Consider the following 27,704-nt stretch of genomic DNA (forward strand, 5'->3'; position numbering starts at 1 on the left):
CATAAAATGGGAGCCTCGCAGATTCAAGCGTCAGAGGCCCCATGCGGCTGGAGTTATGACATTTCAGCTTTAGAATTCTTCCAGAAATGCACCCTTCACTGCTTGATCCTTTATCACTCTATGCCCCAACTGAAGCAGTGAGGGCAGCAGTGGTGTTCATCTCCTAGGCCACCATGTCCCCCGCTGAGGTCCTCTGGACTGTCATCACCACTGTTCAGTCTATTCATCAACCCCGGGCAACCACTGTTCAGTCTATTCATCAACCCCGGGCAGCAGCCATCCTCCTTCAGCCGCCCAGCTACAGAGACATGTCTTACAAGATCCAGGGTATGTTGGGAGGCTGATGAGAGAGTCGGTGGGGACTAGCCTACTTTATTTCCTATCTAGAACCTTCCCTGGGTCTTTTCAGGGAAGCACAATTTCTGCCACAGTGGTGGAGATGGGGAGCCCAGTTTGGGACTGCGACTGCACACTTCAGCAAAAAGGAAACTCCCAGGTATCTCTGGGGTACAGCCCTTTGAGAGGGGGCCCGCGTTGCATGCCAGGAGCCAAAGGGCTCTGAGCGTCTGCCTGAGATCTGCATTTCCCACAGGCCACCGGCCAGCTTGATGGTTCTCCCCAGAAGTGTGCTCAAACACTTTAAACATCCACCCTGAAGTCTGAAGATGAAGTAGACTGGCGGTGAGGAGACCAGGGTATAGACAGCAATCAGGCTGATTAACTGGATGGGAGAGAACTTGGGGTGAATGACATGAATGGGTCAGATGGGCAGAGACAAGATGTCTCTGAAGTAATGGGCAGTTTTAAGACTCTCTTGGGTGTGACCGTGTCTGTGGATGCTGAGGTGATGCTTATGCAGAAGTGGAGGGTTGTTGTGGTCAAGAGATATGTGTCTGAATACCATTGACTCTCCCACTCCTGCTTCTGCACTCATCTTTCAGCTTTGTGGCACTGTCCCAGAGCTCCCGGCAGCAGGAAAAGCATATTCTTAATGAGGCTTCTTAGTGAGAAGTCACAGAATGGACTTCAAATGGGAACTTGAGAGCTACAAAGCTCCTCAAGACAAGACTTGGAGAGATCTTATATTAGTGCCCTAGGAAAACAAGGACCAATGGAGGAGACTTCTTGGGGAGAAACTTCTTGCTTCAGAGCCACGGCGTTCCCTAGACCTCATCCAAAGGAACGGATGTAAACTCAAAGACTGATTCCAGGAACCATCTCTCTTACGTCCAGTTAAGTATATATGTTGAGCATAGGTGTGGCTCTAGAAGGTACTTCCTAACTAAAATCTGAATTCCAAAAAGGCCCTGAGGAGGCATTAAGCTTTTCTTCCCATCCTTCAATTCCTCCTAGGAAGGACCCCGAGGAAATGAAAAGTGTTTTACACACCCACAAATCAAGATTCAAGAATTTCTTTCCTCTAAACACATGAGCACTTTGATTGTTGTTAGATGCTATAATTTGCCTTTTCCAGAATATCACAGAAAAGGAATACCATGAAGCCTTTGAAGACTTTTTGTAAAATTTGATGTCATGTTTGTAAAACTGAGTAATTAAATTTGTCTTCCAGTGTTTTTCTAAAATTTAAAATCTTCCACAGTTTGCAGCACAGAGGAAACCTTCAAAACTGAGAGATTCCATTATTATAATGAGCCACATGAGTCTGGAAAGATCCTGCCTCCAGTGCTTAACTTTCCTCATTTGTATGAAGGGAGAGAAAATGTACAGAGGTACTCAAGTAAGATACCAATGAAATTCAAATCACATTAATCCCTGCAGTGCTATAAACATGTTTTTAAAAATGAAGATATAGTAAATATCATTTGCTCCTTAATAAAACAGAAAACTGTTACATTCTTTTCCTCTCCCTTACATAATACTGGAATTGTAAGCACATGCAAAGAAATCTATGAAAAGTTTGTAAGGCTTTGCTGATCATGAAAAGAAAAAGCTTTCACTGTCTTATCAAATGCATTAAAAAATTTTCCTGCTTGAACATGTCAAACTTAACTTCTTTTTACTAAATGTTAAAAATGATACCTTACGTCTAGAGCTCACTTCCAAACCAAAAATAAGACCAAACACTTCTCTCTTCTCACAAAGACTGACTGCTGATTCTTTGCTGATTGATTTTAGTATCAATCCTTCCTTATTGCCTTCTAAATAAAAACGCTGAAGATTCTCAAAGAATTGAGCAAAGCCTGACTTTCCAGACTGTTCACCCAAATCAGCAAAGGCAAGCTCATGTCTGATAACCTTTTAAATACTATCTGACTGATATGGCCCAGTCCTTCGATCTGAATGTCCATTCAAACTGTATTAACTCAATAAAAACTGCTATAGCTAATAATTCAATACATTCAATACATCAATGAACAGGTGTCAGCCAGGTAGCTTATGCCAGGAGAGCACTGACAAAATCAATACTTAAGAACTTGTTATTAACAATGAATAAGAAATTTTAATGAGAAAAACATAATAGAATGTATAAGAAAAATGCCTTGCATGCACTTGATAATGTGAAGTCAGAATTTAAGTGCTTAATTAACAAAACTAAAACTTAATTTGAAATCCACAATTGCAATGGAATATTGTAATATATCTTCTCAGCTGTTGGGAATTGAATCAAATTCCCCAGACCCCCATACCCGCCCCCCAAAGGCATATTCAGGTCCCAACCCCAGGTCCTGTTGGTCTAAACACATTTGTAGCTAGGGCCTTTGAAGATGCTGGTAGTTACAATGTGTCCAAACTGAATGAGTCCTTAATTATTCAGTTTGGTCTTAACTCAATGTGGCCTTAATCCAATGTGGCTGAAGTCCTTCTAAGCAAAGGAAATTGGACACAGAAATAGAAGCCATAGGAACAGCCAGAAAGTGGAAGTCAACAGAACCCAGATGAGAAAGGAGATGATGCCATCCTGTGCACTATCAATAGACAGAAAAGCCAAGGAACCCCAGGGATTCCCACCCAGCCAGAAGATACCAACTGTGGTGGTTTGAAACTGCATGTATCCCAGAAAAACACAACCTTAAATTTAATCCATTTTTGTGGGAATAAATCCATTGTAACTAAGCTCTTTTGATGAGGCTACTTCCGTTAAGGTTTGACCCATTTCATTCAGGGTAGGTCCTAATCCTATTAATGGAGTCATTTACAAATAGAATGAATACACAGAGAGAGAAAGTCACAGAAGCAAGAAACTGAAATCAAGGAAACCTGAAAGAGAACAAAGAGACCAGAAGATACCACCATTTGTCTTGCCAAGTGACCGAGGAATCAAGAATCACTGGCAGCTGGTCTTCAGGAAGAAATCATTTTGATGTGGACATTTTCCCAGCCAGAAATCTGTAAGTTAGTAAGTTTCAATTTTTCACACCAACTCATTTCATAGGTATTTGCTGGAGCAGCCTAGGAAACTAAAACACCAACCTAAGAGGAAGCTAGCCTTCTAGCCACTGAAACCATGAGCCAATAAACATCTGTGGTTAAGCCACCTGTTGTATGCTATTTGTTTTAGCAACCGAGAAATTAAAACATCAACAAATGAGAAATTAAGAGTAACAACTAACAGACATCTGAACATTTTTAAGATCTACAGAAGACTTGGGAGAATAAAGCATCTTGTATTTAAACATACATAAGCAAATATAATAACTGAATACATACTGAGAAACTGCATTTGAACTCTCTCATAATAGAAATACCCCAAATCTCTCTGATATATGGGGAGAGTATTTGTTTTCATATTGACTATGTTAACAGTTACTCCAAAATATAGGATAACAAAATTCCATATATCTTTTTTGACTGTACCATTGGAGTTGATATGGTAAAATCAGGAACACAGAACTACTCTAAGTATTAAGAGAACAAGATGTTTGCTACGCAAATGAGAATTTATAATGAACACAGTAAGATCTAGGAAAGGGGACTAGAACATCAGAAAATATAACGAACCATAAGAGTCTGATTAACTGGCATAGAAGATATGTCAGGGCTCTAACAACCTACAGGTGTCTGACCACAGAAGTGAATCTTGATGTGGAGTTCATGGATATTTCTGTGGAAGCCTAAACTCTGAGAAAAAGAAAGTCAAGCACGTGGTATTTGAATTGACAATATTTTTGACTGGTAGGGTGAAAAATCAGGAAAATGAGCTAGAAACAGGTATTTATGAAGACCCTAAACATCCACCTCTCTCCCTGTATGTATGTACAAAACTTAAGCAATGGATTCTTTACCTCTTCCAAGGAACCATAAAGGAAAGGATTCTGAGAAATCAAGTTCCCCACATTACTGACATTGATATAATGCAATTCAGGACGACCAACTCCAAGTCTAGGTTCCATTATCAAATCACGTGGGTCATATTCAGCATCTGCCTTACTAAGCCAGTATGAAAATAACAGAAATAGAGTTTCTTTGTTCTAACAACCTTACTCACAAAAAAACTGAAACATTAAAAAAAACCCTAATTCAACAGTAAAAATACCCTTGAAATTATCCTTGGGCCCAACACACTACATAATGGAAAGATAAGCTTTATATATTGAGTTATAAGAAAAAGCATTATCTGTCAATACTTATGTACTATGGCTAAGAGAGTACTTAGTGAGTTATTATTCACTTAAGTGTTTATTTGCAAAAGCAGGAATTGGAAATTCACTCCCTAGCGGTCCACTTGAAGGATGAGGTACTGACAAAGGGAATAGCATATTCATAACTTTTATAAGAGTTCTAATCTCATGTGACTTCTGGAACACAATACATGAATTCATTTGTAGGAGGTTTTCCCACATTACATTTGTATTGTTTCTCTACAGTGTGGGTTTTTACATGTCTCCTTAAGGATGAAGAACAACTGAAGGCTTTCCCACATTGCTTACATTTATAAGGTTTCTCTCCAGTGTGCATTCTCATATGTACTGGTAAAGATGAGGGCCACCTGAAGACTTTCCCACATTCCTTACATTCATAAGGTTTTGCTCCAGTGTGTGTTCTTACATGTTGCTGTAAGAGTTCAGGCCAACTGAAACCTTTCCCACATTGCTTGCGTTCATATGGTTTCTCAACAGTATGTGTTCTCATGTGTTTTTGTACAGATATGACACAATAGAAGGCTTTTCCACATTGCTTGCATTCATAGGGTTTCTCTCCAGTGTGCATTTGAACATGACCTTGAAAGTACGAGGGATGACTGAAGGCTTTTCCACACTGCTTACATTCATAAGGTTTCTTTCCAGTGTGCATTCTTACATGTCCCTGAAAGCAAGTAGGCAAGCTAAACATTTTCCCACATTGCTTACATTCATAGGGTTTCTCTCCAGTGTGCACTCTTGCATGTTTTCGTAAGGATATGGGCCAACTGAAGACTTTCCCACATTGCTTGCATTCATAGGGTTTCTCTCCAGTGTGTACTCTCAAGTGTTCTTGGATGGATGAGAAATGACGAAATGCTTTCCCACACTGCTTACACTCATAAGGTTTCTCTTCACTGTGAGATCTTTCATGTCTTCTAAAAGAATGGGAATATGTGAAGGTTTTCCCACATTGCTTACACTCATACGGTTTCTCTCCAGTGTGCATTCTTGCATGTTTGCGTAAGGATATGAGCCAACTGAACACTTTTCCACATTGCTTGCATTCATAGGGTTTCTCTCCAGTGTGTACTCTCAAATGTCCTTGAACGGATGAGAGATGACGGAATGCTTTCCCACATTGTTTACATTCATAAGGTTTCTCTCCACTGTGAGACTTTTCATGTCTTCTAAAAGAATGGGAATATGTGAAGGTTTTCCCACATTGTTTGCATTCATAGGGTTTGTCTCCAGTGTGCATTATCATGTGTCTCCGAAAAGTTGAGGAATAACTGAAGGCTTTCTCACATTCCTTACACTTATATGGCTTCTCTCCACTGTGAACTCTCATATGTACTCTCAGGTAAGATGGGCAACTGTAGGCCTGCCCACATTCCTGACACTGACATGGTTTGTGTCCAGTGTGAACTGCAATGTGACTGTTAAAGGATGAATAATATGTGAAGACCTTTCCACACTGACTGCTTTCAAACAGTTTTATACCAGAAAGAGTTTTCCTGTATAGATTGAGATTTGGAATCTGGCTGAAGATTTCTCCACATTGATCACCTTCATTACTTTCATGGAATCTCTCTGCCATGTTCCTGTCAAAAATGAGAAGTATGCTGATTAATAAGAACTAATGTTATACTTTATCCATTTTCAGTGAAAGCATAGGTTTTCTCTCCTGTCTGAATTGTTTGAAAGTAAAATAAAGTGATATCTCTGGAGAAGGGCTCAACATCAGTCACCATTAAAACATTGTGTCTCATATAATAGTGTTTCCTGATAATTGTTTCCAAATGAATTATGTTTGAAACATTTAACATCTAAGTCACAGTTAAGGAACAATTTTTTTTCAGAAAACTCTGTGAATAAACAAATTTGGAACTAAGCTTAAATTTGGAACTTAGGCTTCTTTGTCTGCTTTTTAATTTCCTGACATAAGAAGTGTGGTAGTTAGGTTCAGGTGTCAACCCGGCCAGGTGAAGGTACCTAATTCTACCACTGTGGACATGAACCAATGGCATGTGAACCTCATCTGTTGCTGATTACATTTGCAGTTGGCTAGGAGGCATGCCTGCTGCAATGAATGTTTGATTTAACTAGCTGGATGCTTAAACAAGAGAGTGCAACATTGTACAGCTCAAGCAGCTCAGCATACCTCATCTCAGCATTTGCAGCTCATCCCAGGCCTTTGGAGATGCAGAAAGGTATCACCTGGGGAAAGTTGTTAGAACCCAGAGGTCTGGAAAGAAGGCCAGCAGAGATTCCCCTGTGCCTTCCCGTGTAAGAAAGAACCTCAGTTGAAAGTTAGCTGCCTTTCCTCTGAAGAACTATACATTCTTAACTAAATAAATCCCCTTTTATTAAAAGCCAATCCATTTCTGGTATGTTGCATTCTGGCAGCTAGCAAACTAGAACACTATGTTCCTTTTGAGTGCAACTCACCCCAGTCGTTTCCCTTGATTTTTGTGTTGGTCGTCAATGTTAAGTTTTCTCCAAATTTTTCCCAAAATGGAGGCCCAAGAATCATTTCTTGTGAATGCTGCCATTTTTTGTCCCTCATTTATATTTTTCCCATAAATGTCCTGCTGAAAAGCAGATCCACTGGCCTTAAACTGAATCTCAATATCTAAAACAAGCAAAAAAAACAAATCTTACCAGGAAGAACTCATCTATTAGAAAAAAAAAATAAAACATTTGAACACACACACAAAAGACATCTAGAAGTTTTGCTGTAATAGATACAGGGGTCAAAATGATCAGCAATTTACTAACCAGGGTAAAATTCTCACAAGGTTTCAAAAAACAAACTTCATTTGGTCAAAATGACCATAAAATCTATATCTAAATTGGTGCTACCAAGAGTTTCAAAGTCTATTAAACAAGATAGGGAAAAACCCAGTTTAATGCTCAGATTCTCATGTCACAGAGAAACTATAAGATTCTAGTTCCTTGTAGATTGTGACCATATCTGTCTTATTTGCCTATGTGTTCCTTTTCCACATTCCCAATTTTAGAACAAGCTCAGTAAGCAAAATAATGCTTCTCTGAATAATTAAGTGATGGAATGATCATCCTTACCTACTGAGGTCAAGTTCTGGAAGGTTTCCATCATCACATCTCTGTAGAGGTTCCTCTGAGCAGAATCCAGCAAAGCCCACTCCTCCTGGGAGAAGTCCACAGCCACATCCTCTAAGACCACTGAACCCTAAAATGTCCAACATATGTGTGCAGAGGGCTGGGTAAGACAGACGGCACTGGAAAACCGGACTCAATTCATAGGAAATTCACACAAAGCTCTGTGGTCTATCTACTCTGACGCGGTCAACAGACCTCTCTCTGTTCACACTCACTTCCTCATAGATTGAAAAGGACCACTATCACACTGAATGTATCTCTACCTTTTTACTCTGAGCATGTGAAGTCTTATTCTTCTCTATCAGAAGGATACAGGGCACATTAGAGAAATGAGAGAAATAGTGTCTATATACAACCAATATTTCCATTCTAAGACCTTTATTTCCTTAAATCTCCTTGTCATTCAGCACTAAAAGAAGCACAGGATCAAACCTAGATGACGCTTTAAGAACTAAAAACAAATTGAAGCTTGGGGGCTTTTCTTTCTATTCCCCTCACCAAATATGAGAGACCAAGGGGCCTGTGTACCAAACTTGTAACAAGGACTACCTGGACATATTGTCTTAAAGAATTCCAGGCCATTAGATGCTGACAGATCCAACAGTTTAAATGAAAATCTTTTAGAGTAGTATATTAGTTATTTGTGTAGCAGTTATCAGTCTCAGCATTTACTCTTCCTCTCTGTGCCATTTCTTGGAAATAAGAAGCTATTGAGAAGACAGAGCTTAAGCCATACATTATATCCTGAACCTCCACTCATTCTTTCCACTTCTGAGCCTTGGTGCTGCTGTTCACCAACTGAGAGTTCACATGCTGAGGTTGTAATGTGCCAAAAGAGCTTTTTCCACCAGAGCTATAAACAGTACCGCAGGCCTTATTGACCATGAGGAAGAATTTGAGTTCCACTATGGAAGGGAGTTCACTGAAGTTCAAAATGTGTTACTGTTATTTTGCCCCTGATTATGAATGCATAAAGTGCCTTCCTCCAAAACAACATATACTTTCCTTTCTCGAATCCCAGGAGCAGAGGACACTCTCCCAAGTTCACTCCTTTCCAAGCCCCCTTTTGGACACATAAGCATGACAGCCAAACCCATAAGCACAGGAACCAATGAGCTGTTCTGCTTTATATCCTGAAATTCTGGTCTTTGAAAGACATAATTCATTGATGTCATAGGCAGAGAATAGAGAAAAATACTGCCACACAGCACTTCTGATGCTGAATTTACATATTCAGCAGAGCACCAGCATAGTAAGGATAATCCTCCTGTTGGGGCATGGAGTGAAATGAGCTGAGTCAGCCTTACCTGCTCTTGGTATTGCTTTCTCTCACAAAGTTCTAATGCACAGTGTGCAGAAAAGAGTTTAAACAGCAGGCCTGAGAATGCTTACACTTAGAAAGCCTTTCTTACAGAGTTACCACTTGGCTGGTGCCTGGGAAACAGGATTTTGGGAGGGTTCCTGTTCTAGTTTGCTAGCTGCCGGAATGCAATATATCAGAAACAGAATGGCTTTTAAAGGGGAATTAAATACATTGCTAGTTTACAGTTCTAAGGCCAAGAAAATGTCCCAATTAAAACAAGTCCATAGAAATGTCCAATCTAAGGCATTCAGGCAAAGATACCTTGGTTCAAGAAGGCCAATGAAGTTCAGGGTTTCTCTCTTAAGTGGGAGGGCACATGGCGAGGACAGTCAGAGTTTCTCTTTCATCTGGAAAGGCACATGGTGAATACGGTCAGGGTTCCTCTCTCTTCTGGGAGGACACATGGCAAACACAGCATCACCTGCTAGCTTCTTCACTCCTGGCTTCCAGTTTCATGAAGCCCCCAGGAGGCATTTTCCTTCTTCATCTCCAAAGGTCACAGTCTCGTGGACTCTCTGCTTTGTGGTGCTGTAGCATTCTCTGCCCTCTCCGAATCGCTTTCATTCTCCAAAACATTTCCTCTTTTATAGGACTCCAGAAACTTATCAAGATCTGCCCCAATGCGTGGAGACATGTCGTCACCTAATCCAGGCTAACCACCACTCTTGATTAAATCACATCTCCGGGGAGATGATCTGATTAGTTTCAAACATACAGTATTGAATAGGGATTATTCTGTCTTTATGAAATGGGATTTAGATTAAAACATGGCTTTTCTACAGGACATACATCCTTTCAAGCCAGCACATTCCACCCTCTGGACCCTAAAAAAGACATGTTTTCCCCTTATACAAAATACATTCATTCCATAACAATATCAGAAGCTTAAACCATTCTTCCACCAGGAGAAACAAAATGATTCCTTTCAACTGGAATCTAAGACTGCCACCTGGTCACTTTGAGCTACTTGTGTCCCCGGATCAACAAGCCAAGAACAGGATTACGTCACTGGCTGGAGTGACTGACCCTGACTATCAGGGGGAATTAGGACTGCAACTACACAATGGAGGTAAGAAGAGTTTTCTTGGAATATAGGAGATCCCCTAAGGCATCTCTTAGTGCTACCATGCCCGGTGACTAAATCAATGGTAAACTGAAACAACCCAATCCAGGCAGGACTACCAATGAAAAAACTTCAGGAATGAAGGTTTGGGTCACGCCACCAGACAAAGAACCATTGCCAGCTGAACTGCTTGCTGAGTGTAAAGGGAACATAGAATGGGTAGTGGAAGAAGGTAGTTATAAATATGAACTATGACCACGTGGTCAGTTACGGAAACGAGGACTGTAATGTTGTTTTGCTCAGTTTATGAACAAATATTACCCAAGGACTTGCACCCTATTCTGGAGAGATTTAATGTGTTTCCAGTTATATGTAGGACAGTTGAGTATCGTTAGGTGAAAGAAAAAAATGTGTTTTATAGTTCTTTTATTTAAAAATTAGGTATGGTTTAAGGTGATAAGTATAGCTGCTAAGTTGACAAGGGGTGGACGTTCATGTGTCAACTTGGCCAAGTGGTGGTACCTGTTTATCTGTCTGGGCAAGTGCTGGCCTGTTTGTTGCAATGAGGACATTTCATAGAATTAAATCATGATCACATCAGCTGCACCCACAGCTGATTCCATTTGTGGTCCGCCAAGGGGAGTGTCTTCCGCAATGAGTGATGCTTAATCTAATCACTGGAAGCCTTTTAAGGAGGATTCAAGGGAGACAGGCTCTCTTCCTGCTTTGGCCAGCGAGCCTCTCCAGTGGAGTTCGTCCAGACCCTTCATCGGAATCGTCAGCCTCACAGCCTGCCCTGTGGGTTTTGTACACAGCGTTTCCACGGTCACGTGAGACACTTTTATAAATTTTATATTTGCAAGTGTTCCCTGTTGATTCTGTTTCTCTAGGGAACCGTAACTAATACAGTTCCCATCACCTTAATTGATAAGCTGTTCACTGTGACTAAACTGCTTATGCAAACAATATGGTTTATGCTGAACAACTGCTTTCCTTCTGGTACACGGTAGGTATAAGATGCCTACATCATAAGCCATCAATAAAAATCCAAAATACAGAGTGTCTATTGAACATTCCTGGTAAGACTACATTTGCTGGGGGAATTACATGAATCCTGTGTAACTTCATTGGAAGAGGACTCTTAAAAGCTTGAGCCTAACTTCCTCTGGACTTCACCCTGTGTTCCTTTTTCTTTGCTGATTTGGCTTTGGCTTCTATTGCTATAACTAATCAGAGTTGTGAGTACAACTATATAATAAGTCTTGTGACTCCTTCTAGTAAGTCATCAAATCTGGGGGTGATCTTGAGGACCAATAGAATTGGCATATGTTCTAGTTTGCTAGCTGCCAAAATGCAATATACCACAAATGGAATGGCTTTTTAAAAAGGGAATTTATTAAGTTGCAAGTTTACAATTCTAAGGCCATGAAAATGTCCCAATTAAAACAAGTCCACAAAAATGTCCAAATAAAGGCACTAACAAAGAGGTTACCTTCACTCAAGTAAGGCCAATGAAGTTCAGGGTCTCTCCCCCAACCGGAAAAGAACATGGCAAACATGAATATCTGCTACTAGCTTTCTTCCACGCCTCTTGCTTCATATGAAGATCCCCCCAGGGGCATACTCCTTCATCATCTCCAAAGGTCTCTGGCTGCATGGGCTCTCTGCTTATGACTCTCCTGTCATTCTCAAAAGGGACTCTCTCCAACATGCTTCCCTTTTAAAGGTTTCCAGTAAATCAAGACCCATGTGGAATGGGTGAAGTCACTTCTCCATCCAATTAAGTTTAATAACCCACAACTGGGTGAGCCACATCTCTGTGGAGATAACCTAATCAATTTTCCAACCAATACTATAAATAAAAGAAACTATAATAAAAGAAACGACTGCCTTTATAAAATGAACCAGGATTAAAACATGGCTTTTCTAGGGTACATCATCCTTTCAAACAAGTACACCATCAGAAGTGGGATTCACTAAAATGACCCTGACTCAGTGATGGCAAAAGTATAGTTTGGGAAAAGGAAGAAGGGATGGGGAACGATGAACTTCTGGTGTCTGCATAGATAACTATGATGTCATCATGGTATGAAACAGCAGCTTTGCTGTTACTGCTGTGAGAGTTAAGTCACTTCCTGCCACCAGGGAGTTCCTCTGAAACCAAGGACTGAAACTAATCATTGGGTCTGGACTGAGAATCCTAAGGGAGGCATGATGGTGGAAGGCCATGACATGCACCTTGCTAAGCTATCTACTTGACTAGTCTATGTCCTTCTTGGGGCACCTCAACAAGTGTAAATTCTTTGTTTCTAGGACTACCACATGTGCCTTTTGGGATGATACTTCTTCTGTAAGTCCCTGACTATCTTGGCACTGCCTGGGCCAATATTTTGATTGGACAGATTGGAACTGGCAAAAGAAAGATTCAGTGAATTTGAAGATGAGACTATTGAAATCACCTAGTCTGCAGAGCAGGAAGAATGAAGCAAAGTGAATAGAGCCTAAGGAACCTGTGGAACACCATCAAGTGTACACTATACACATACCGTGGAAGTCCCAGAAGGAGAAGAAAGGAATAGAGAGTATATTCAAGAACGTGATGGTTGAAAACTTCAAAAATTTAATGAAGACATGAATATACAAATTCAAGATGCTCACAAAACTCCAAACAGGATAAACCCAAACAGACCCACACAACAACATAGTATAATCAGACTGCTGAATGCCAATGATAAAGAAGCAATACGACAAGTACAAGGCAGCCTCAATAAGTGCAAATTTCTCATGGAAACAAGAGAGGCAAGAAAGCAGTGGGATGACACATTTAAAGCACTGAAAGCAAAAAAACTGCTAGCCAAAAACTCTCTGACAAAATTGTCTTTCAAAAAGGAAGAGATTAAAACGTTCCATGATAAGCAAAAGCTGGAGGAATTCATCCCACTAGACTGAACCCTACAAGAAATGATAAAAAGAGTACTCTGGAGGTTGATAAGAAAGGACAATAAACACTAAATCAAAGCTGCATGAAGATACAGAGAGCTCCCATGAGGATAATGATATGGGTAGATATAAATGTTAGTATTATCGTATTTTTGGTTTGTAACTCCACTTTTTACTTCTACAGGATCTAAAAGGCAAATTCATTAAATTTAATGATATATTGGTAGTTTTGGACTTGCAACTTTTAAACATGTAAGTTGTGACAAGAACTATATAATAGGGAGACAGAGGGGTGTACGAATAATTTGTGATTACTGTTAAAGTTATGTTGGCATCAAAGCACATGAGACTGCTGTAGATTTAGGATGTTAAATTTAAGCCCCACGGAAACTACAAAGAAAATATGCGAGAATATGCAAACTCAGAGACAGAAAGCAGAGTACAGATTACCAGGAGTGGGAGTAAGAGTCAATGGGAAGTTAATGCAAAATGAGTATACGTATTTTGTTTGGGATGAGGAGAAAATTTTAGTAATGGATGGTGGGGAAGGAGACATTGTGAATGAGATTAATCTCGCTGAATGGCATGGCTGGGAGGGGTTGGAATGGGAAGATTTATGTTGTATATATGTGATGGTTTAGAGCTGTTATGTACTCATCCCTTGGGTACAGACCTATCCTGGATGGGACCTTTTGATAGGTTATTTCAACTGAGATGTGACCCAGCCCATTCAAGGTGGGTCTTAATCCTTTAACTGTAATCCTTTATGAGAAGATAAGACAGAAAAGCCCAGAGAATCTAGAGAAGCTCAGAGACAAGGACACACCCAGAAACTGAAAGAAGCCATTGAAGTCAGAGGCTGAAGGCAACAAATCCAAAAGAGAAAGACCAGCAGACACCAGCCATGTGCCTTCCTATGTGACAGATGTGTTTGAGATGCCACCAGCCTTTCTTTAGAGTAGGTATCGGCCTGTTGATGGCTTTAGACATTTTCAGACTTAAAACTGTATATACGTAAGCTAATAAATCCCCATTGTAAAAGCCAACCCATTTCTAGTATGTTGCATTGGGCAGATACAGCCAACTGAAACTATATGTTTCCAAAATTTAAAAGAGAGAGAGCAACTAGAAATATAATGACAATTAAACACAATTCATGATCTTGGATGGGATCTAAGAACAAAGGAGCAAAAGCTCAAAAGGACAATACTGGGACAGAATAAACAATGGAAAACTGAATGTAGGCTTTATACGAACATTAAATTTCTTGAACTTGATAACTACACTTAAGGTGGTTATATATGTGAAATGTATATGGAATACATTTTGTGTTCAAGGATTATGATATGCGCAACCTGCTCTCAAATATTCAGAAAATAGATGATAGACACATGATAGATATAACATAGCAAAACTAGCAAAATGTTAAAATTGGTAGATATGTGCATTTGACTCGGGGTAAGATAGATTTCTCTGTATATGGTTTGCATTATTTTTGCAACTGTCACATGAGTTTAAAACTATTTCAAAACAAAAAGTTTAAAAATAATTTCATTATCTTCTAATTATCAACAGCAAATTAGAAAAAATTTTAAAAAACTAACAATGCTACAGTAAAAAACAATTTTAAGTACTTAATAAGTCTAATGAAGGATTGAAAAAGATCCTATCAGACAAATTTAAAAACATATTGGATAATATAAAAGGAGGATGAAAAAATGGAAAGCTGACTCATGATTTTACAAAGGAAAACTCAGTGTCATCAAGATGTCAGCTCTCTAAAAAAAGACCTGCAGTCTTCATAAAATTCCAACAAATCCCCAAACCAGAACTTTTAAGGACTTAACAAATTCTACTTTTATAAATCTAACAGGAAAAAAAATGTTAAAAAAAAATAGCAAAAATGTTCTGAAAAACAAGGTGGCCAAGTTCAAACTTGGTAGGAAATTCCAAAGGCATTTATCAACTGATTCCCCCAACGACTGTGCATAATGGCTTATTTGCTAAATAAGATCACAAACACTTGGGATTATCTAATGTACTAAATTTTGCCCTTCTAGTAAGTGTGAAGTGGGACAGACTTGAGATCTTACTTTACTATTTGCTCATTATTCATAAGGTTGATCACTTCAATTGTTGCCTTTCATCATTTGAGAAATGTTTTAGTGCATTTTCCATTTCTATTCATTTGGTTTGTTCATTTTTGCTCTGCATAGCAATCCTTTTATGTTTGTATGTACTGCAAATATCTTTTATCTCTGATTTTTTTGATTGCCTTTATTTCAATATAGCCAATTTTTCAATCTCTTCTTGCATGGCTCATTCTTTTTCTTATATAAAAAATGTTCTCCCTTTCCTTATAAAGACATTTGCTTATAAGTTCTTAAAGAGTTCGTGTTTAAATCTATAGTACATTGTCTACAGAACAGACAGAAATAGAATGCATTTTTTCTTACATAGTTTGTCCCTGTTCAGTGTATTAAAGAGCCCACCACTTCTGCCAATGTTCAGCGATACTTACTTTGTCATTCATTACATAACCAAATACAGGATGTCCCCTTCCATTGATCTGGTTTCTGGCCCTAGGCTAATACCATACTATCCAGATTACTGTAGTTTGAAAATCTTGGATATATGTTAGGCACACATATTCACTGAACAATATTTACATTAGCAAAATTTTGGAAAATAAAGGTAACAGTTAATTATTTCCAGAGTAATAAAATATTTTGTGAACAATTAATCATATTATCCAGTCACAGATTCTCTACCCTATAAAAGAGAAAAAGATACTTTGGTGAATCCTTGTAACTCATCAATATATATATCACAATGGGGGGACAAATATATTGATTTTTCAGCAGCTGTATCGGATTAGCATTCTCAAGGCCAAACTCCTGGAATTCCATTTATCAACACACAGAAGAAAAGAACAAAAAAATAGAGAAACTTAATACACACATGCTCAGGAGAAGAAAAAAGTAATGAATTTTTAACAAATGAAATTTAAGACTGGAAATTTTTTTTTCCTGAAATCTACCTCTTTTTCTGCTTCTTTGGATATATTTGACCTGATCTTTCACGATCTATTAATTTAATAATTGTAAGCTGAAAAAAAAACAAAGGCTTGATAAATGAATAAATATTTTCAAGGTCAAAAACCCAGAAAGAGGAAGGACTGAACTGAAAATCAGACACATCTGACCCTAGTGTCAGGTCCAGGTCAGCTCATCCTACCACAGGGACATTCCCCAGCTCCTCCCAATCTGCTTTCTAAGTGCTCCTAACCCCCTCCCGACTCTGGATTGTGGTCCACTATTTCTGAAGTTGTGTGGCACCTCACAAGAGGTGGGTATGCCTTGTCCTTTGGGTGTTTTTCTTTCTTCAATTGTCTGTGGGAATCCAGAGGGCAGAATCCTTTTTCTCTGCCACCCATACCTGCTACCGCCAAAGTGCCAACTTTGGTTGATCAGAAGGGCTGAGTACCCAAGCGTCTTCAAAGAATGAAAACTGGGATTAGGGGGAAAAATTAATGCAATGCCCCCAAAGGGTTGGCTATTTGGATAAGGAGTATATCATGAGATTCCTTCCAGCCCCAGGACCTCCAAGCCGCTCCCCTGAGATTCCCCACTCCCACTCCACAATCTGTCCTCTGGGATAGATAACCCGAGGAGCACTATTTATTTACTGGACTCTCCAAGAATGATGGCAGCTCTGCGACATTTTCGGTCCTCCGCAGGGAACAGGACCAGGAAAAAGTAGGAGAGTGGGCTGATCTACCGGTAACATTATCAAACACTGATCAAATCATTATCAAAAAGGGATCTCAAACCCAGAGAGCCACTAGGATGTCTGTCCCTAAGGCAGACACTAGGAGGAGAGGCCCGAAGTTTTTTGTTTTGTTTTTTTTTTTGGGGGGGGGACGGGTGCATGGTCCGGGAATCGAACCCGGGTGTCCCGCATGAAAGGCGGGCATTCTAACCACTGAACTACCTGTGCACCCAAGACCAAAGATTTTATACAGTGGGCCTTCAAAGGTGGTATTCCCTGTTTTTCTCTATGTAACAAGATCACATCTGGATAAATCTGGAAGCCGGTCGGGAGGGGAGCGCCTGGGGCCCCATAGACACCCTGCGGAGTTCGCCCCACACAGTTCCATGAAGAGTCTTCAGCGCATCCCCACCCAAGACCCCACAGCCCGAGTCCAGACCCCCACCCCCGCCCCGTGAACTCCGGCCTCATCCCTTAGTCTGGGAGGGGCGTGGGGCTCTGGGCCGGGGGCTCCGGCGCTGCGCGAGGGGCCGAGAAAGGACGCCTGGGGCCGGGGACCGGCTCAGCCCACCCTTCGCTCCGGAGCCTCAGAGAGCCGGGTCCCACCGCAGCCCAGTTTCAGCCGGTCCCGGCCGCCCGACACCCCCGCACTCACCATCTTCCCGCCTCCCGGGACCTCCGCAGCGTCCTCTTAGCGGACCCGGTGAGACAGCGACGAGGGCGGGAGACGCGCTCGCGCCGCGGCCGGAAGTAACTTTGCTCTTACGTTCGCGTTGGCGTTGTCCCACCCCCGACACCGCTGATTGGACAGTACGCCAAGGATTGGCGAGGGCTCCGGCAACGCCAGCAGCGTGGTTGACTAGACAGTGGTGCTAGATGAGTGCCCCAGTGGTACGTGCGACGGACGACCACGTGACTGAGTGGGCGGAGCTTCCTCGTCTCCATGGAGGACGTTTGCTTTCGGGCAGAACTAGTTCCGGCCTGCTGCAGAGAAGTGCGCTCCACGTATAGGGACAGACGCTTGAAGGTGACGTATGTCCTAGTCTCCCTCCGCGGGGCGCTTTGACCGCCGGCCGCGCTGGGGTCCCCCAGCCCCGCCCACCCCACATCCGGGTCTTTCTGTTTACGGACCTCCCACCCCAGCCCTACCTGGAACTCTCCTCCGAACAACTCACAAGATACAAGTGTTTACTAAAATTCTCAGATGGAGAGTCAACACGTTAACATCATTTTTTTTAATGATCCTAAAGTGTTTTGAAACGTAGAAATCTATGATTACTCCTATGGCAACGGAATTCCTATTCTAGGTGATATAAGAAAAATGAAAACATGCTTATATAAATGTAGGTTAGACCTGAAAACTCAATACAGTTCATAGATTGGACCAAGACACATAATACGTTGAACACGACCGCTCATTTCAGAAACACTCTAGATTAAGATAAAGTGAAAGTACATGTAATGTATAAAATAGTGATGACAGTTTTGTTATGGTGAAATGATACAAATAATTAGAAACAAAAAAAAAGAGACACCTCAGACAACGTCTCCGAGGATCTGTTCTAATTACTGAGTCCCAAGATGGGGCTTCATGATGTTAACTAAAAGCCTGAAAAAGCTCAAAGAGTTTAAGTGAAATGGAGTGATGGTCTATCCCCAGTGTCACAGTTGTATTCCTATTCCTAGAACATAATTAGCTTAAATTTCATTGGATTTCTGTGGAAATTTTCATCAAATGAAATATTTATAATGCAGAAATCAACGTCATATCTTTGTTGCTGGTGTTGAATTCCTAGCTTCTTGGCCAAGCTTCAGGAAAGAATTCAAGGGCACAGCACAGGTCAAATAGGAAGGCAGAAAATTTTTAAGTATACATACAGAAGGGCATGCAGGCACTCTTGTAAGATAGAAGCAAAAGGTGACAAGTCCCAGCATTGTGGGGCCATCTGTTTTTATAGATTTTTGTTGCTTTTGTAATTTTTATGAATTACTGCCCACCCCTTTTTCCTCCTTTGTTGATGTTTGATGGTAGATGACTCACTCAGGTGGGGTAAGTTGGCCCCACGTGCTCTTCATTGGCGTCCTACTCAGAGATATCTTTCTTATTGTGGCCTGACCGCTTCTTGGAGTTTGCCTTTTACTCATCAGCCAGCCACCATCCTAATTTTAACCCTGCCTCATCTACACTGCATAGTATAACCCAAACGTTTGTTTCCATTGCAGTGATTTTTCAGGTTTTATGGATGACTATATGAAAAGACCTGGATCTTTGAACCCCTCCTATGTTAAAAGCAATCTACACACATATTTCTGTAATTTATCTGACTTAACCCTAAACTATATTATGCAATCCTTATGGCTATCCCTACTTACAGTTGAAGAAATTGAAATTAAGAGAAGTAAATTCAAATCATACAAGTTCATAGACCCAACTCATAGGTTGGCCTGGATTTCAACCAGATGATTTTTTCATTTTCAGTATTTTTTAATGCAATTTCATTGAGATATATTCACACACCATACACTCCATCCAAACTGTACCATCAGTGGTCCCCGGGATGATCACAGTTGTGCAATCATCACCAGAATCGATTTTAGAACATTTTCATTATTCCAAATAATAATAAGGTAAAATAAAAACATAAAAGAAGACACAAAGCATCCCATACTACTTATCCCCACCTGTTGTTGATCCCTAGTATTGGTGAGGTACATTTGTTAATGTTGATGAAAGAATATTAAGATATAACTGTTTAGAATCTAGGCCCCTGTTTTCTTATAAGTATTTTGTAAACGAGACCATACAGGATTTGCTCTTTTGTTTCTGCCTTATTTTGCCTCTTATAGCGATCACATTTAGTCTAAGCGGTAATTGTTACTTCTGGGTTTTGAGCGGCTGTTTTACATATGTATAACCTGGTGCTTCGAGATAAGAATGAAGCAAATCAGGTCAGGATTAAGGTAATTCAGAATACAGCGGTAAGGATGACATTGTCTATATTTTAGAACTTAATCTGCTCTTTGTGACCAAAGAACAAAGGTTTATTTGGTCCAGAACCTAAATTTTCTGTAGCACATACTCTAATTCAACATGCCTGGATACACCATTTAGACAATTAGAGCTTGAATTAGAGATAAAAATGAGGCTGATCTGGTAGGGATAAGGTAAATCAGAATACAGAGCAAACGATAGCATATGCATTCTAGAGCTTTACCTATTGTATGAGACCAAAGGCAGGGAGGCTGGCTGTGTGTAGAATCTAATTCAATATAACACACAATCTAAATCAACCTGCCTGGATTTTAACACCTGAACTCATGGAACCCAGAATGGGAATAAGGACTTGTAATTTTGTATGGTTTAATGTCATACTCAGATACACCCCAGACTATGGTAGGCTGATAATTAGAAAGTATTGGTAGAGTCCCTTCTGGAACTGGAGAAAAAGCATGGCACTATTAAATTTCCCCATCAGGGAATCGGGAGAAATGCAACTTCCCCAAGTTGAATTCTTGATATTCTCACAAGCAGTGTGGACAACCAAAGCTATAGGCTGAGCCCCCAGTCTTGGGGTTCGTTCATATGAAACTTAACCCCACAAAGGATAGGTCAAGTCTACTTAAAATTTAGGCCTAAGAGTCACCCCCAAGAGAGCCTCTTTTGTTGCTCAGATGTGGCCTCTCTCTCCAGCCAACACAACAAGCAATCTCACCACCCTCCCCCTGTATACGTGGGACATGACTCCCAGGGGTGTGGACCTTCCTTCCTGGCAATGTGGGACAGAAATCCTAGAATGAGCTGAGACTCAGCATCAAGGGATTGAGAAAAACCCTAGAATGAGCTAAGACTTAGCATCAAGGGATTGAGAAAACCTTCTTGATCAAAAGGGGGAAGAGTGAAATGAGACAAAGTGTCAATGGCTGAGAGATTCCAAACAGAGTCGAGAGGTTGTCCTGGAGGTTATTCTTATGCATTAAGTAAATATCACCTTGTTATTCAAGATGTCATAGAGAGGTTGGAGGGAACTGCCTGAAAATGTAGAGCTGTGTTCCAGTAGCCTTGTTTCTTGAGGATGATTGAATAATGATATAGCTGTCACAATGTGACTCTGTGATTGTGAAAACCTTGTGTCTGATGCTCCTTTTATCTACCTTGTCAACAAACGAGTAGAACATATGGAATAAAAACAAATAATAGGGGGAACAAATGCTAAAATAAATTTAGTTTGAAATGCTAGTGATCAATGAAAGCGAGGAGTAAGGGGTATGATAGGTATAATCTTTTTTTTCCCTTTCCTGTGTTCATTTTATTTTATTTCTTTTTCTATTGTCTTTTAATTTCTTTTTCTGAATTAATGCAAATGTTCTAAGAAATGATGAATATGCAACTAAGTGATGATATTGAGAATTACTGAATATATATGTAGAACAGAATTATATGTTAATGTTTTTGTTTGTTTGTTCTTAATTTTTTAAATTAATAAATTATTAAAAAAAATTTCCCCATCAGGAAAACACTGGATACTCTCTCAAACATTAGGGATTCCTGAGAATATAGCACAAGTCCTTGATTTTGAGGATTGTCCATGCAAAACTCATTTCTGTAGCAAAGAAGCTAAGACTACTTATAATTATGCCTTAGAATTGCTTTCAGGAAACCTCTTTTGTTGCTCATGTGGCCTGTCTCTTTTTAAGCCTAATTCTGCAAGAAAAATTATTACCCTTCCCTCTACATGAAACAAGACATCCAAGGATTAAAGTCTCTCTGAAAGCATACGACATGATTCCCAGGGATGAGCCTGGCCCTGGCACCGTGGAATCAACAATACCTACATGACCAAAGAGGGGAAAAGAAGTGCAGCGAAATAAGGTATCGGTGGCTAAAAAAGTTCAAATGGAGCTGAGAAGTTATTCTGAAGATTACTCTTATGCAGGCTTCAGCTAGATACTGCTAACTGCCATTGTTTGCTAACCCCCAACCAATATCATTCTTGTTAACCCTAAAGAACACCTAGGGTTCTAACTGAGACTCTATAAAATTTTACACACTAACTTTATACTTTCATGAAATTTTTAACCTTCAGAGAGTTCCTAGGATAGATAAAACCTGAAACCTAGAGGGTTCACCCTCTCCAAGAATAAAAGCGGTATCATTGATACCACTTTTCAACATGAAAAAGCTAGACTAGGCATAGCCCAAACACCCCTATAGATTAGCGTAGGGTCAAAGGAGGAGGAGTTGTAACAGAGAAGATGGGATTTAACAGGCGAGTATGCTGAACCACCCTACTGGTTTCTTTTAACCTCCAGTGTTTTTGAGCAACTAAATGGTAAAGCCTGAAGTTATGGAATGGTAACCTATGCCAAACTTTGAAATCTGTTCTGCAACTTCTTGTTAAAATGTACTCTGAAGATTATTGCTCCTTTTTATAAAATTGTTTCTTACATTTTTGTATATAAATTGTATTTCACAATAAAAATCATTTAATGAAAAAAAAGCAGTAAGACTTATTCTGCACCTTATTTCAGCAGTTGGGCAGCTCCTAACCTCCACCATCATCTTTTCATACAGTTCTTTTCCCCATGAATTCATTTGAAATTTTCTGGCACACTCATTTTTCCCAGTTGTGGTTGTTGAACCAAGGCAGCTAGATTCTATACATGGTCCAGAATTAATCTTGAATTGACAGGCAGATGTTGTGTTTAAGATCTTGATGATTTCAGTGGACTTACTGAATGTATTTGCAAAGGAATGATTAATTGTAACTATCAGAAGGCGTCTGATCTGCTAAGTCCTTGAACTTCAACTGGAAGGATGTTTCTGTCTAATTGGAATTTTCTCCATGTACAACAACGCAGAGGCAGGTGTGTCTTCCTGCAGAGAGCTCCTGAATCAGGTCACAAGCTCTCCCTACACACTGAGCCTGGAGTCCAATCATAAAAGCAGCTTTGCCAACAAACCTATCATTGAATAGCAGCAGGTTCGGTACATAAGAGTCAAGAAGTTGATACTACTGTATTTACAGAGACAGGAATTTTTTATTTTGTTGATAATTGATAAGAATCTCCTCAATCCATACTGTATCTGTTAGGGTTCTCTAGAGAAACAGAATAAACCGGAAATACTGTACATATAAGATTTATAACAGTATCTCATCTTACCATGGGAACAGGAAAGAGATAAGCTGAAAACTGAACTTTTGGCTACAAAGAAACAAGAAGTTGATGTTCTGGAAAATTCTGGGCTTCCAGGAAGAGACATCCCAGAGAATGGTGTCCACATGAGAATCTGGCCAAATATGGAAACTGTCAGCCATTTCAGAGAGAGCCAGGATTGGTGACGGAGTTATTCAGGAAGGATTTGTGGAAATTCCTTGTATTTGGTGGGCACGATCCTTGCTTACTACATAAAAAGCCAACAAGAGTGCTATGGGACCTGTATAAACAGAACTGCTGCCAGTCTCAACTAGTGGGCCCTATGGCCCCCAAGGTTGTATTCAGAGAGACACAGGCTGTTGTGTAGACATTTGGAAAGGGTGGTACTATTGCTTTCTAAAGCCCTGAAGATAAATGACTCTGAGACTTTGAAATCTAATGGACTTTGCCCTCTAGGTCCCCTAGAATCTATATTTGTAAGCCTCTGAGTTTATGTCAACCAGAGTCATAATAGTGAGATCATTATGTGTTTAATTCACTCAGCATTATGTCCTCAAGTTTCATTCATATTGTTATATGCTTTGGGATCTCATTTCTTCTTACTGTTGCATAATATTCCGTCATATGCATATACCACATTTTATTAAACCACTCATCTGTTGATGGGCACTTGGATTTTTTCCATCTTTTAGCAATTGGAGTGCTGCTATGAACATCAATGTGCAAATGTCTGTTCATGTCACTGCTTTTGGATTTTCTAAGTATATACTGAGTATTGGAATTGCCAGGTCATAGCGCAACTTGATATTTAATTTTCTGAGGAATCTCCAAACTGTCTTCTACAGCAGCTGTACCCTTATACATTCCTACCAGCAGTGAATAAGTATTCTAATTTTTCTACATCCTCTCGAACATTTGCAGTTTTCTGTTTGTTTAATAGCAGCCATTCTTATAAGCATGAGGTGATACCTCATTGTAATCTTAATTTGCATTTCCCTTATGAAGATAAGCATCTCTTCATGTGCTTTTTAGCCATCTGTATTTGTTCTTCAGAGAAATGTCTACTCATAGTCTTTGTCCATTTCATAATTGGGTTGTTTGGTCTTTTGTTGTTGAGTTGCATAATTTCTTTATGTATACAGGATATCAAACTTTTAAACAATATGTAGTTTCCAAATATCTTCTTCCATTGAGTTGGCTGCCTTTTCACCTATTTGAATAAGCCCTTTAAGGTGATAAGCTTTTGATTTTGAGGCGTTCCATTTATCCTTTTTGTTTGTTTGTTTTGCTGCTTGTAGCTTTGTCATATATTTCTCAGGATTTTCCAAGTATATGATCATGTCATCTGCAAATGAGTTTTACTTCTTCCTTACTATTTGGATGCCTTTTATACCTTTCTTCTGTCTGAGCACTCTAGCTAAAACTTCCAGTGTCACATATAAGTATCCAGAAAGTATCACACATGAATTTATCTTCTCACAATTCTGGAGGCCAGAAGTCTAAAATCAGGTCTCAGCAGGGCCATGCTCCCTCAGAAACCTGTAGAGGAGGATCCTTCCTTGCCTATTCCACGTTCTAGTAGTGGTCGCCAGTATCACTGAGCATCCTTGGCTTATAGATGTGTCACTCCAGTCTCTGCCTCTGAAATCACATGGCCTCCCTTGCTTTGTCTTCTTAGGAAGACATCAGTCACACTGGATTAGGCCCATCCCAAATCAGCATGACCTCATCTTGAATATATGCACAAAGACCCTATTCCCAGACAAAAGGTCACATTCACAAGGACAGGGGCTGAGACGTCAAAATATCTTTGGGGGTGGTGGGAAGCGGCACAATTCAATCCACAAATCTCAGGTTGGGGTTCAAAAAAAAAAAGCGGTGCTCCAAGATATTCTTTTTAGACAGAGGATATATAGGGAAAGTTCTCCCAGCCCTAAGACACCAAGGAGCTTTCTCCAAGTTCCCAAATCTAGCTGTGGAGCATACTGGGGGATTTAAGACCCAGAACCAGGAAGAGATATGAAGGCAGGCTAAGAAAGCTAATCAACAGTACGTTTTCTAAGAGACCTCAACCCAAAAAGGTTTTGCTAGGATGCTTGTTTACTGAGAGGACAGACTCAAACACTTTTCACAGCTGGGTTTGGGGTGGTATTCTTCCCTTATAATTCAAACACTGCAGTCTAGCACGGGGGACAAATAGTTGATGGTGATGATGTGCTCTGGAGTTGGACAGCTGGCGTTTGGGGATACGGGGAGGGATATGACATTATAGGGATTTAACGCCTATAAAATGAGCTAAAATGGGGAGGATTCCGGACCGGCTTCTGTGCATCTGGGTAAATCGGGAAAGCCGGTTGAGAACGGAGGGCTTGGGGCCCCACAGACCCGGCTCGCCGCAGGCCAGCTCCTCTGCGGATCTTCACCTAGGCCCCCACAGCCCGAGTCAGGGGTACCTCCTCTCTCCCCGGTAAGCCCCGGCCTCACCCACTGCCTAGGCGGGAAGCGGGGCTGACCCCTCCCCCCCACCCCACCCCACCCCACCCCACCCCACACACAGGGCACCGGGCAGGGGGCGCAGGGCCGGGACAGGACGCACGGGACCGTCTTGGTCCATCCTAAGCGCCCGAGGGGCTGAGCCCGAGTCTCGGACACAAGCGCAGAAGACACCCCGGTCCGGCCTTCTTCGGCCGGTCCCTGGGACTCACCATCTCCCCGTGTCCTGGGGGTCTCGAGGGCGTCCTCCCGGCGGCCCCGGAGGCCCGCGCAGGTGAGAGAGCGACTGTGCCGGAGAGACGTCCTCGCGCGGCTTTGAAGTAAAGGTGACGTCCAGGAGGGTTGGCATCGCCCCGCCCCCGGCGCTGCCGATTGGACAATGAGCCGAGCACAGTCACGGATAGTCTCTGATTGGACCTTACTCTCCCCATGCATACCCACTCACCCCCGCCCCAGCGCCTGTATAACAGGGCGGCGCGGACGTAACCTCGTGGGCCGGACTTCTGGTCTACCCTGACGTTCGCATTTGGCTAGCGTCCTCCTCTTGGACGTGGGGCCGGGTGTGGCGCCGGCACCGCTGGGTCTCCCCGCCCTAGCCGGCCCCACATCGGGGTCTTTAGGTCAGGGACCTCCCTGCAGACTCCCCAGCGTTGGGCGGGCGGGAAGGGTGAACCCCCAGCCCTGGGCGCAGGGACTCAACTCGGGACACCCACAGAATAGAAGTGTTTATTAAAATTCTCAGGTGTGCATTTTCCACGGGAAGGAGATTTATGTTGGATGAGGTTTTTAAGTGTGTCCCTACAGAATTTTAAAATGCAAAAGCGCTATGATATCCCTAAGACAACTGAATTCCTATTTTAACTGATACAATGACCAAAAGAAGCTTCTGTAAATTTGGTTTGGACCTGAAACACCTTAAGACACTTAGTAGATTGGGCCAAAACACCTAATGCGTTTAATATGGCTACTCATGTCAGAAAACGGCCTCGTTTGAGATAAAGTGGAAATATAACTTTTTACAGCACTTGTCATTTTAAGAAAGAATTGAAAAAAATCTCTTATGGTTTACAGAAAGGTTTTATACCCTGATAAAAATGAGCGTTTAGAGAATGATAGTGGCGTTAAGGCTTTAAATAAATGACTCATGAGAATTATAAGCTATTAATAAATAAAAGGTTGTTATATAAATCTCTACTTATTGTGAATAAAGAACACCAAGTTTTTAAAAATCTGCATGAGGACTCCGGGAAGGGTGAGACTGGAGCAGAGCCACCTGAGCCGAGGCAAGCACCGCGCACACCGCTGCCTACAAAGGTAAGAGATCAGAAGACTCAAAAGGGCAATTGAGGACTTCTGGAGAAGATGGCGGCTTAATAAGGTGTGCGCGTCTTAGTTCCTCCTCCAGAACAACTACTAAATAACTAGAAACAGTACAGAACAGCTCCTGGAGCCATGACAGAGACAAGACACACAGTGTACCCCAGTCTGGAACAGCTGGACTGGCTAAGAGACTCCACTGCGGTGAGGTCCCCAAGCAGCGCATGCTTCCCCAGGCCGCGGCTGCTGGTGGCCAGAGCCCCTCCCTCCCTCCTTCCCGGGCGCTTCGGATCAGTGGTTCCCCAAGCCGCGGCAGCCGGCAACCGGAGCTCCTCCACACACGCGGCTTCCCAGGCTGGCTGGGAGCCTCAGATTGGTGGTTCCCCAAGCTGCGGCGGTCGGCGACTGGCGCCCCTTCCACACACGCGGCTTCCCGGGCCGGCTGGGAGCCTCGGATCAGCATTTCCCCAAGCTGTGGAGGCCAGCGACCGGAGCCCCTCCCACACACACGGCTTCCCGGGCCGGCTGGGAGCCTCAGATCAGCAGTTCCCCAAGCCGCGGTGGCCAGCGCCCCTCCCCCACAGGCGACTTCCTGGAGGAAAAGGAAAGAGTCTCCAACAGTAGTACAGACTAAGCCCAACCTAACACCAATAGTGGCATTAATGAACAACTTCTGACTACTAAAAATAGGCCCTCAGCTCAGGCGAAACTGATCAAGGCGGAAGTCGCCTATTGGGCTAACTGAAAAAGAGGAAAGGGGGCAGAACAGAGCCTTCTGTGGCTGTTTCTATGGAGGCTTCATTGCCTCTGGGCTCAGCGCTGGGATTACACAGATTGCAACTGCCCCGAACGCAGAAACAGGTTGCTTTCAGGGCTC

General features: G+C 41.5%; 1 protein-coding gene across 8 annotated transcripts; it reads right to left on the bottom strand.

Moving 5' to 3' along the window:
- Positions 1 to 245: 245 nt before the first annotated feature.
- On the bottom strand, positions 246 to 25,812 carry LOC143650438 (uncharacterized). Of its 8 annotated transcripts, none has more exons than XM_077121217.1 (5): positions 25,723 to 25,805; positions 9,349 to 9,477; positions 7,668 to 7,794; positions 7,032 to 7,215; positions 246 to 6,184 (listed from the first exon to the last, which is right to left on the bottom strand). In XM_077121217.1, the coding sequence occupies exons 3-5, from the start codon at positions 7,699 to 7,701 to the stop codon at positions 4,747 to 4,749; spliced, it is 1,656 nt and encodes a 551-aa protein (XP_076977332.1). In that variant the 5' UTR covers positions 7,702 to 7,794; positions 9,349 to 9,477; positions 25,723 to 25,805; the 3' UTR covers positions 246 to 4,746. The 8 variants fall into 8 exon arrangements, with proteins under 8 accessions (XP_076977332.1, XP_076977331.1, XP_076977330.1 ...); XM_077121216.1 differs by lacking the exon at positions 25,723 to 25,805 and adding an exon at positions 17,517 to 17,821 and having other exon boundaries at positions 9,349 to 9,434; XM_077121215.1 differs by lacking the exon at positions 25,723 to 25,805 and adding an exon at positions 17,517 to 17,821.
- Positions 25,813 to 27,704: the final 1,892 nt, after the last annotated feature.

Source organism: Tamandua tetradactyla, chromosome 11 (genome assembly GCF_023851605.1).
Source record: "Tamandua tetradactyla isolate mTamTet1 chromosome 11, mTamTet1.pri, whole genome shotgun sequence".
NCBI lineage: Eukaryota > Metazoa > Chordata > Mammalia > Pilosa > Myrmecophagidae > Tamandua > Tamandua tetradactyla.